Raw genomic sequence first — 11,576 nt, forward strand, 5'->3', positions numbered from 1 at the left:
GTATTTTTAAAAGTCCTTCTTGTTGTCCCTGACATCCTTGCCCAGATTTAATTCCAAGGTGGTCCTTGGCCTTCTTTGTTTCATTTCTACTTACTCCAGTAATCTCTCCAATGTCATTCCTAGTGGGCTGAGCCTGCTTTCACCTCCTGTGTACTTAAGAAATGACAGGAGTTCTTTGCTTATCCCCTCAGGTCTCTTTCCCCCTTTGCCCAATTTCTTGCACACTGAGATGCATTGTTGTTGAGCCTAGAGGAAGTGATCCTTGAATATCAGTTTGGACCCCTTTATGCTGCAGGACCTGTTCCCATGTGCTTCTTTCAAGAAGATCCCTGGAGAGGCTAAAGTTTTTGTGAGGTCTGTGGTTGTAATCTTGCTTTCTGCCCTGCTTTTTCCTCACCCCCAGCTGACCTTCACAATCTCATTCATAGTCAGTGCAGCCAAGGCTGACCCCAAGCTTCACATCTCCAGCAAGGCCTTCCCTGATTGTTAGGATAAGGTTGAGCAGTGTGCTATTCCTTGTGGGATCCTCCAGTGACTGTGACAGCAAGATGTCATCAGTACTTTCCAGAAATGTCCCGCACTGTGTTGCTTCTCTAGCTGATGGCAGGGAAGCTAAAGTCCCTCACAAGAACCAGGGCCTGTGACCTTGAGGTTGCTTTATGTTGTCTGTAGAAAGCGTCATCTACCTCTCCTCCTGTTCAGGTGGCCTCTAGGAAACACCCACAGCAATGTCACCCTTGCTTGTCTGTCCTTTTATTCTGACCCATAAGCTGTGGGCTCACTCTCATCTACCCGACACAAAGCTTGTCACATTCCAAGTGTTGTCTCACATAGTGGTCAACTCCACCATCCCTACTGAGGCACCCAAAGGATACGAATGTCTCTCATGGCCATTTGTTGCCTTGTTCCACAGGCTGACTCTGTCTCTGGAAGAAAAGGATCTGAACCTCAGAACCCTGGAAGAAAACAACCTGGCCCAGATCAGTCAGGCATCTCACCTTCGTTCTGCCCTTAATCAAGCTGAGGAGCTCCACTCAGAGCATAGAAGAGAACTGGAGGAGCTCAACACCCAGGTAAGTTGTGCACTGGCATCCTCTTCTCCATGGACACACAACACTGTCTTTGGCTTGGAGGCCCCAGTCTCTTTCCTCTCCCCTAGCATCCACTGCTGCCATGTTCTGTCCATGGCTGTTGCTGCATCCTGAGGCCAAGGCTGGATCTGGTGTGTGCTGCTGATGTTTTCCCCCATTCTCTCCTGGGTTCCAGCAGAAAATCTGGGAGGAGAAGCAGCAGCAGACTCCTTTGGAGCTTCTCTGTCCCTGTGTTAGCAGAATTGTCCCAGATGGAGCTTGTGCCTGTGCTGGGCACTGAGCAATGTGGGGACACAGCCGTGGCTGTGGCAGGCTGGGCAGGGCACTTCCAGCACAGCCAGTTCAGGCAGTGTTCAGAGCTGCAGCCTCAAGGGTGTCCATTGCCTTCCTTTCCCTGTTTTTTCCACATTTGTCTCTATTGCAATCCTTGGTTCTGTGCCTTCTGTTTCCTGCACGTTTTTTACCTGAAGTCCTTTCTCCTTCATTGCTCTCCCTACTGCCCAGTCTGCTGCCTGAGGAGCAGCCCTGTCCCTGAGGCACTGTGCATCCATCTTCCAGATCCGGGCCCTGCAGGACACAGTGCTGGAGATGGAGGCTGCCAAGGCCACTCGAGAGAAGCAGCTGCTGCAGGAGCTGGAGGAGTCCCGAGCAGGAGAACGGTGCATGAAGGACTCTGTGCATGCGCTGGAGACTGAAGTGTCCCAGCTGCATGTGAGACTCCAGAGCTCTGATGACAAAGCAGAGGCCTTGGCTACACAATGTCAACAGGCCAGTGGTGCCCACCAGGAAACTCAATCCCAGCTGGACAAACTGCTCTTGGTTTTCCACCACATGATCAGGAACAGTAGAGACTTGGTCACTTGGAACTCAGGCAAGTGTAGAAGGGTAGAAGGGTGAGCAGGTGTGGGAGAGCAGGTGGAGTGAGGGGGTAGTTCCTGGTCATCCTGGTATGACACACTCACCCTGACAGTTTAGGCTGACTCAGGCCTTGGGAAGTCTTGACAGTTTGACTTCCCTGCAGACACACAAGTCCATGTTTGTATGTAGAGAAATGATCAGAGTCAGAAGGGAGAAGGGCCCGTCTGACTCATGGGACTCATACTGTTGTCTTTGGGGCAGTGCTGACATTAAAAGTCATCAGAATAATGTCAGACTGTGGCACACATCGTGCTGCAAGATGAGCTCTAGGGTGATGACAAAGGCACCTCCTCCTAGGTAGAGAGGCCTTTTTTGTTTGCCTCTGGATTAAATCTTGAACCAAAATGTCTTCTCTTTTCAGAAGAGGGTCATGTCGTGGGTCTAACTGCTTCTCAGGCTGGGAATGTCCCTACAGAGCTCACAGTAGACAGAGTGGCAGCATATCTGCAAGACCTGCAACAGCACCTGGAGCATTCCCAGAAAGATCTGGTAATTTGTCCCAGTACACCCAGAAATTCTGTCTTGCTGCTGGGCTGCTGGACAAGCACAGTGCCAAAGCCAGGATGGCTTTTGGTCCTTGTAGGAGATTTGGCTCACTGGCGTGGGGAGGAAGGAGAATCACAATCACATCTACCAGTACAGTCCAGCTGCCTTCCCCCACCTGGGCTATTTCTGCTTTAGTGTTTGTAGCCCTTTGTCTCCTGTGAGCAGTGGCACTAACAGGTGATTCTGCTCCTCTTAACTCTTCCAGAATGATGCAAGGAAGAAGATGCAGGCGTTGGAGCTGGAGCTGGGCATGGGGCAGGCTCAGATGGACAATCTCAAAGCCATCAATCAGGAGCTGCAAATACAGTTGGATGAAAGTCAGGCAGGTACAGCTTCTCTTCTCCGGTCTACTGCCCCACCCTGTCTTGCCAGCTGAGATTTCTGATCCCATGCAGAGGAAAAGGCCAGTACCCTGAGATGGCAGAGGGGAAAAACAACAAGCAGGAGATTTATCCATTGTAGTACCTGTGAAAGCTTTTTCTCAAGAGAGATGCCATGGCTGGCAGTGCCATCTGGCTCTGCTGTGGCTCATCCCATGCACAGCTGTTGCCTTTCAGGTGCCATGTCTGTGCTAAGGAGCTTTAGCTGGATGCTTCAGCTTGATTCCCCCAAACTCCAGGCCCTGCCAGAGCATCCAGGCTATTGATCCCTCTGGAGCAGGGCTGCACAGGCATCCTCAGTCCTTTGTCTCTCTTGAATTGCTCACTCTGCACAAGCTGAAGAGCAAACACACTTTCCTATTCTTCTGAACCTTGCCCCTTTCATTCCTGCTTTTGTCTCTTCCTGGAAGTTTCCTTCATTTCTGTCAGCTTTGGAGCCCTTGTGGGCTTAGGGCCTGGCAAACACAGGCAGGCAGAGAAGACAGTGCTGTTGTCTTTGCAGGATGCACATCAGTTTGCCTTTTCTTTACTTTTCCCCATCTTCTTCTCTGCTACAGCAATGTGGAGGGCAGAACACCAGAAGACCACTCTAGAAACTGCCCTGAAGGAAGAGACCATTGCCTTGAAGGAAGAGGCTGTGACTCTTCGTCAGGAGGTGGCATCTCTGCAGAGGAAATTGGAGGGCCTGGAGAAGGAAAGGAAGGATGTGCTGGTGAGATTGGCAGATGCCACAAAGGGCCATTTCCTAGATCTGTTTGGACCTGGTGTTAATAGTTCTAAGGAACACCTTTTTTCTGTTCAACTTTTCTAATTTCAGTCTTCTGAATAAGGAGGAAAGGATGTTGTAGTCATGTCAGAGCCACTTAGTGCTGAGGCTGCTAATTTTTCTCCATGATGGAGTTCTGTGCCCTAGAAGCTTTAGTTCTCAATGTCCACACTGTCTCTGTTGAAATTGCATGGTTTGAGCAATTCCTCATGTGCTAAGCCATGTTCAGATTAATAAGCTTCTGGATCTGGAAGGAGGGGTGAGAAGAGCAGGTTTGCTGTTGATAGAAAGGTATTTGGCCTTGGCCATCTGATAGCAGCCAGTGGGGAGAGAAGAGAGGAAAGCCAAGTGCTGATGCAGAGAAGGACATGTGCCTGCAAGGGGAGAAGTGGTCCTGAGGGGCAGCAGAGAATGACAGCCTGATCTGGCCATTGAGGCTCCAAGAGAGGGCAGTGGGGCTCTCGGGATGGTGCCATGGAAACTCTACACAGGAGAGCTGGAAAACCACTGCTGTTGCCCCAACCCAGGGAATGGAATGCTGGAGATGTTTGCTCTTCCCTTCCTCCCTGCTGGAGAGCACATCCTCGTGGCACTGCCTAAATCCTGCTTAGCATGGACTGAAATGGTGGCTGCAGTTCTGGCAGCTCCTCCCCAAAGGAACACTGGAGTGGAGCTGCAAGAGGTCGGGGAAGGACAGGAAGGGAGCTGGGACTGGCTGAGTGAGCTGGAAAAGATGCAGCATCAAGGGGGACCCAGCAAAGGTCTGCAGCATCCTGAGAGGCAGAGAGAGAGGAGCAGCCTGTGCCTGCCCCTGGGACAGGAGTCCAGATCTGGTATGAGAAGCAAACCAAGAGAGAGAATGAGTGACCCTTTTTCTCCCTGTTTTGCAGCATGAACAGGACAGGCTGCAGGCAGATAAAGAAAAACTGGAGTATGAGATAAATCTTTTGGAGGAATCAGTTACGGCCTCTGAAACCCGAGCAATTACAGCAATAGACAAGAATCACTCCCTTGAACAAGAACTCCACACTGCACTGTCCATGTTAAAAATTAAAAATGAAGAAGTTCAAAATCAGGAGAAGAAAATGGAGATTCTTCAGAAAGAGGCAGCAGAGACCAAAGGTTTGCAGGAGCATCTTACTCGTGTAACTGCCATCCTGTCAGAGAGGGAAGGAGAAGTGAAGTTGTACCAAGAACAGATGAGAATGTTGGAAAAGCAGAAAGAAATGCATAAAACTGCTCTTAATCAGGTTATTAAGGATATAACAGAGAAAGAACAGAAGACAGAATCACAACAGGAACAGATAAAGGAGCTGGAGAAGCAGCAAGAAAAGCAAAGGCTTGTTTTAAGCAAAATGAACCAAGAGCTGGAAGAAAAGGACCAGGAGATCAGATCCAAACAAGAACTGATACAGGAACTGGAGAAGCAGTTAGAATTGCAGAACTCTGCTGTCAGCAGGGTGAGCAAAGACCTGGAGGACAGACACCTGGAGATCAAATTCCAGGAGGAGAAAATAATGATTCTAGAACAGCATGGTGCAGTACAAGTCAGAAATCTGCTTGTGGATCTTGATGATATGCAAAGAAACCTGAAGGAGAAAAGCTTGGAGCTTCTTTCTCTGTCTCAGCAGATTCAAGAAATGGAAAAGGAGAGAGAAGACATGAAATCTCTAAATGCTACCCTTGAACACCTGAGGACTGTTCTTAAGGACAGAGAGAGTGAGTGTGATACTCAAAGGGAGGAGTTAAAGGTCTTGCAACAACACAAGGAACAGCAAGATGGGCATCTGCAAGAGCTTCTTGGTAAAGTAGAAATCATGACACTTTCTTTATCTAAAAAAGATCAAGAGCTTGAGTCACAACAAAAGCAAATGCAGGAAGTTGAAGTCATGGAAATGCAGTTAAAGACTGTCTGTGACCAACTGGAGCAGACCTTAGCAACCTTAAAAGAAAAAGACAGACTTATGGACGTCCAAAAGCAACAAACAAAGAGCTATGAGGAAAAAGTAGAAGAAAAGATAAATGTCTTGCACAGAGACTTAGAATACTCTAGGACAGTACTGAAAGAAAAGGATCTATTGATTGAATCTCAGAAGGAACTGATTGAGACCTTCCAAAAACAAAAGCAAGATTCTGAACAGCAGAAGCAAATTCTGCAGCATCTTCAAGTGGAACTAAAAGAAAAACAGCTGGAAATTTTGTCCCTTAGAAAGCAATGTGAAGCATTCCGGGAAAAGGAGGAAAAGCATGAAGCTGAGCAAAAAAATTTCCATGCAATAACACTGACTCTGAAAGAAAAAGAGGAAAAGATTTGTGTTCTGGAGGATGCCATCACAAAGCTTGAACAGCAAAAGGAAGAAACAGCAGTGCAGACTAAAGCCATACTGCAAAAACTAGAAGATGCTGAATCTTCTCTTGAAGCTAAGGATCAAGAGATAGTTCCTGGACATGCTCTTGCAAAGACAGTTCGAGAGCAAAAGGGGGTGGCAGGCCAGCAGGCCAAAAATCTAGAGCAGGATCTAGACAAAGCAAGCCTGATGTTGCAGAAGAACCATTTGGAGTTCCTCAAGCAGACAGAGCAAGTGAACACATTCCAGCTTCATGAAGAAAGCATGAAAATAGCACTAACATCCTGCCAGAAGCCAGTGACTCTGCTTGAGGAAGTGGTGAAGAAAAAGGATGAAGACAGTGACGCTCTTAGGCAAAAACTCCAGCACATAGAAGAAAAACTGAAGACTTCGCAGAATCTCCAGCTTAGGCTAGCTGAGAAGAATGAAGAGATTAGACATGATGGAGAACTAGAGTTCCTGAAAGAAGCCTTCCCTGAGAGAGAAGAGATCAAGGCTCAAAGTGAGCGAAATCACTTAGAAAAGGAAATAAGAGCTCTTTGGGAAGATCTCCAGCATGTTCAGCAGACTCTGACAAAGAAGGATAAAGAGATCAAGTACCAGACAGACACAGTCAAGTATTTAAAAAAGACTCTGATAGAGAGAGAGCATGAGCTTAGGAGGCAGAGTGAACTCCTGAAAGAATTAACATTAGCTTTGCGATGGAAAGATGAAGGGGAAACCCTGAAGGAACAAATAAAAAAACTCCAAAAATGGGAGGAAGTAGAGAAGAGGAAAAATTTCCAGGAGAGAGACCATCTCTTACAAAGGCAGAAAGAAGTTACCCAACAATTGGAAGCTGAGAGGGAAGCCAGTGGCAAAGAGCTGGAGCATGTGGCTGCTGCTTTGAAGCAGAGAGAAAGCAGAGAACATGAATGGAGAGAGAATACTCAAGTCCTGAGCACTGCACTGTGCAAGAGTGAAATGGCCAAAGAGAATCTGAAGAAAGAAATAACCATCCTGCAGAGAATGGTTTCAGAGAGAGACGCAGACCGATTTCATCAACAGGTACGCACTGGCATTGCCCTTTAGTCCGCTACAACATCCCTGAATCATTCCAATTATGTTTTCCTATAAAGAATTGGGACCCTCTATCCCTGTCAGTCCAGGCCTGCTTGGGCAAAGCAGCCTGGGCTGCAGTAGGCAGCCTTGTCTGTGTGCCTGGCTCTATTCAGAGAGCATTGACTGCCAGATTGTCTCCTGGCACGCCTGGAATGACTGATACAGCTCTGGAGCTTGCTGTTCAAATCATCTCCTGGCCAAAAGCTGGACATGGGGAGCTGCTTCTCCCGTGCCCTGGCAAGAAGAGGAAACATGGGCTGGTTGGTGTGTGAAGGAATGGAGCAGGTGGGCAGGGTGATGAACTAAACTGAGCAGAATTTTGTACCAAGGGCTGAACAGCAGCTGCACTGGTGGTGCAACGGTGCTTCCTGTGATGGAGACTTCTGAGGGACAGCTTTTCCAGTGTATTAAAAGAATGGTATTTCTGTTATTGCCTGGTCAGGTTAAATGGATAATTATGCATTCAGGACATGCTTGTACTGCTACCCAAAAATCAGAGAGGCACACTTGTGTGTATTTCTCCAAAGTGAAATTATTCAGGTCCTGCTAGTTGAACAGCTGCAATAGCCTGTCCTGCAGCTTTGCAAGAATTTGCCTATATTCTAGTGTCCATTAGAATATTGGCGTGTAAAAAGAAAACACTGTATTTATGCATTATACAATCACTTATGACTTGAGAAATACTACTTGCAGCCTGATCCAGGATGCTGACAAGTATTGTGATCTGTTGAAGGGAAGTAAATATGTGACAAGGGCCAGAAATGTGAAAAGAGCATGAGATTTCAGTTACATCCATGTAGGTCAGGTATTCAAGAAAATTCAGTCATGTAATGCAGTTACATCCACACAGATTGGTTTAGTGCTGATACCAAGACTACATTTATAGGTGGTCCAAGGAGCAGTTCATGCAGAAAGGCACAAAGAAGGAGGTGGCTCCTGACTTAAATTCAGAGCAGTGCATATAGCCTGATTGATAACATGATATTTTCAAAGAGCAGTTCTGTATGAGGATGTAACAGGTAAAGAAAATAGAGAACAGAACGTCGTATATTATTATGTTGCAGAAATATATGCTCCACCCACATCTTGCACATTTGGTTGTCTAAGGACAGAGAGTAGAACTATAGGTAAGAGAATTTACAGTGATGATCAAAGAGGATTATCAAGGATGATATATAAGTCCCTTAAGAGAGAGATGTAAATGTGTAGGTATTCACAACTGACAAGAAATAGCTGAGAGAGGGAGGAAGAGTGGAGATATTACAGAGCTTTGTAAAATCATGAAGTGGCTGGATGGAAAACTAATGCTTCCAGTCTCTCAAAACCAGAATGGGGAACACTGAACAAAACTAGAAGGAATCAGATCCAGAACAAATTACTCACTCAGTTCTCCAAGGTGATTTGAAGGAAGGCCCCTCGAGAGAAGGTGTGTTGCTTTAGCCTCTGGACAAGGAGGAGAAGGGCTTTAGCACTGTCCATTCCTGCTATAGTCACTCTCCCTGATATATTGGTTGTGACATTCTTCTAACCTTTATTGGCACCAGCTTATGGAATCTCCTCTCTGAATGCCCAGCAGGCTGTTGCTGAAGGGGAGCAGCTGTCATGGCTCTCAGAGAAGAGATTCATGTTGCAAAGCCTGGAATGTCTGCAGAGAGCAGTTGCAAAGCTGGAAGATGAAAAGGTGGAGCTCAAGCAACAGAACACTGAACTCAGGAGGACTCTTGAGCAGGTAAATTGGGCTTTTGCTGACTCTGCAGAGCCTCAGGCTCCTCTAGAGCACTTTAGAGTCCTCTGTTTCCTTGCCTCTCCCTGTCCCTGCTGTGGGCACAGCCTTTTGTTTGTTCTCTGTGTTGTGGCAGCCCATGGCTTTCATAAAGGCACCTTCACTCCACTGCCTCACTCCCTGGCCCCGTGTCCCTGGACACACACTGGCCTCTCTCGCACAGCTGCCAGCGAGAGTTTTTTGCCCCCAGTGTTATCTGGTGCAATTCAGGGTGTCTGAACATCTTGCCTTGATGTCCAGAGGTCCTTTTGCTCCATGTTTGCTGAAAGGTTTCTTTGACCCTCTCTCCCATCCAATGTGCAGGTGGAACATGAACGGAGGAGACTGAAGAGATGTTTTAGGGGTCAGTTACTCCCAGATGCCTGTGGATATTCTCTCTCTGAGTCTGAGCAGTGCAAGTTGCCCACTTCGAGACAGGTGAGATCAACATTTTTTTTTTGGTGCAAGGAGGCTTTTGGTCATCAGAGGAATGATGGGAAATCCCAGTGGCAGCAGCCCTCCAGTAGAGACCTAATAAAAGTTGAGTATTGCCTGTGGCCGTGACCAAAGAGACTGAAAGAACATCCTTTCATTTTCTTCACAGGAGGAGTCCCATGCTCACTGCAATCAGCGCTTAGCTGAGTTACAGAACCAGGTGAGGAGTAGGAAAACTTCCATCAAAGGCTGCTGTGGCTGTACTCATGGGCACAGCTGTGCATGCTGCTGCAGCCCGAGTTGTGTTTGGCTATCAGGAAGTGAGTATAGCGGGTGTTGTCAACCATGCACCTGTTGGCAACAACCAAATGACATCCTTTACCTTGGTCTTACCTCTGACTTGTCTGAAGATTGGGCAGTGGAGGAAAGAGATGGGATCAAATTCAGAACACTGGAAGTCACCTGAAAATATCAGAATCAAAGAATCATAAAATGCTTAAGGTTGGAAAAGACCTCTGAGATCATCTAATGCAGCTATTAAGCCAGTGTTGTCAATCTCAACACTAAACCATGGCCCAAATTGCCAGAGCCGCATTTTCTGAACACTTCCAGGGTCAGTCATCCCACTACTTCCCTGGGCAGTCTGGACCAGGATGTTCTTTGTTGCCTGTTTCCATTTTGCTTTGGCTATGTAACAGTAGAGCTTGCATCTTAGCAGAAATCCAGGAATCTGAGGCAATGCTAGAGGCTTATTATTCCACTGGCCTTAGTTGCTCACATTGTGGTGTGCTCCTGTGTGGAATGCTCTGAAGTTTGGGAGAGTTTGCTTTCTGTCTCTCAGCTGCCTGTCCAGCAGCTCAAGTAGAAGAGTCCTCCAGTAGCTCAGGGGAACAGCAGCCCTCCTGCTGACTCAGAGCCTGTGGAGAAAGGGGTCAGTGGCCCAAATGTGTGCTTTGGAAATCAGAGTTGGGTTCCTAAATGCTGTTGGAATTTTCTCTGATAGAGCTTTGGTGCTGAGGGATGTACGTGGGAAGGGCTTTCCTGCCATCAACTGGGTTTGTTGATCATCTGAGCTCTGTTCAGGGGCAGTGTGGGAGCCTGTTCCTTTCCTCTCCCCAAGGGCAGAATGTTGGTGAGGGTGGAGTTGGAGGCTGTGTCTGCCCCGACAGCCGGTACCGTGGGGCTGCGGATGCTGCTGCCAGCATGGGCTTGTCTGAGCCGGGCCCTGTGCCTCTTCCAGGTGTCCCTGCTGCAGTCACAGCTGGCCCAAGACCGACAGCAGCGACAGAACTACATTGAGAGCTGTACAAGGACCAGCCAGGAACTGTCAGACCTTCACCAGGAGCTCTCCTGCTCCTTTGCAGCAGTGCTCAAGGAGCCCAGAGCTGCTGTTCTGGAAGCAGAGACTCGGAAGCTGGATCAGTCTCTGAACCTTAACTCGGCACTGACATCGCTGGGCCATCAGTTTCTGCAGAGGCAGCCCGAGCATCCAAGAGCCAGACCTGCCAGAATCAATGATGACCTGAGGTAACAGCACCTCTGGTCTCCACCTGAATAGAAGTATTTCTGCTAAGACAAAGAGCTCATGGATGTGAGAAATGGGATCAACTCCTCAGGGCATGGCTATTCCCTGCCTTTAACATCTGTTGGACTCACATTCAGCTGGTGCCAGACCTCACTTATGTTGAGTATTAGGATATGTGAAGCATTATTTGGAGCATATAGTAGATGATTCTGGGGCCAAAATATGAGTATGTGAGGACAACAGCATAGGTAAGGAGAGAGAAAGATGTATGAAGAAGGAAGCCCAACCAAGAAATGAATAATCCCTGAACAGTAAGACTTGTGGGTGACATCTGTCCAAAGGCAGCTACTTAAAATAAAAGAACACAGAGTGTGCTACAAACAAAGTAACATAACATTTTGTGGAATTTGCATTTGCAAGCATCTCCTAGGGACAGACTTTTTTTTTTTTTAATATTTTTTTTTCTGAAGAAAATTATTTCACTGGCACAGTGAGGCTATTGTGAGCTCTTATACAATTTCCCTTCTTCAGGACAGAGGTGTTCCCTGGAACAAGCAATGGGAATTTGAGCTATTACCAAACAAAGGGGTGAAGAGTGCACAGCAGGGATCCAAGTTCAATGAGAAATGGGGCTTCCTTTCCTTTCTACCTTCCCTTTTTCCCTTCAACGCACTGGTGGCTTTGCCCCAACAGCTAGCCTGAGG

General features: G+C 47.4%; 1 protein-coding gene across 1 annotated transcript in view; it reads left to right on the plus strand.

The window, feature by feature from the left end:
* CEP250 (centrosomal protein 250) overlaps positions 1 to 11,329 on the plus strand; it is a 29,537-nt gene extending 18,208 nt beyond the window's left edge. Inside the window, exons 22-31 of the mRNA XM_079321280.1 lie at positions 914 to 1,073; positions 1,650 to 1,962; positions 2,371 to 2,498; positions 2,761 to 2,881; positions 3,493 to 3,647; positions 4,592 to 7,096; positions 8,724 to 8,879; positions 9,237 to 9,350; positions 9,517 to 9,567; positions 10,588 to 11,329. Coding sequence (XP_079177406.1) covers positions 914 to 1,073; positions 1,650 to 1,962; positions 2,371 to 2,498; positions 2,761 to 2,881; positions 3,493 to 3,647; positions 4,592 to 7,096; positions 8,724 to 8,879; positions 9,237 to 9,350; positions 9,517 to 9,567; positions 10,588 to 10,878 — 3,994 coding nt within the window. The 3' untranslated portion in view covers positions 10,879 to 11,329. The remainder of the gene's footprint in view (positions 1 to 913; positions 1,074 to 1,649; positions 1,963 to 2,370; positions 2,499 to 2,760; positions 2,882 to 3,492; positions 3,648 to 4,591; positions 7,097 to 8,723; positions 8,880 to 9,236; positions 9,351 to 9,516; positions 9,568 to 10,587) is intronic.
* The last annotated feature ends 247 nt before the right edge of the window (positions 11,330 to 11,576 follow it).

The sequence above is a fragment of the Erithacus rubecula genome (genome assembly GCF_903797595.1).
Source record: "Erithacus rubecula genome assembly, chromosome: 18".
In the NCBI taxonomy this organism is placed as follows: Eukaryota; Metazoa; Chordata; class Aves; order Passeriformes; family Muscicapidae; genus Erithacus; species Erithacus rubecula.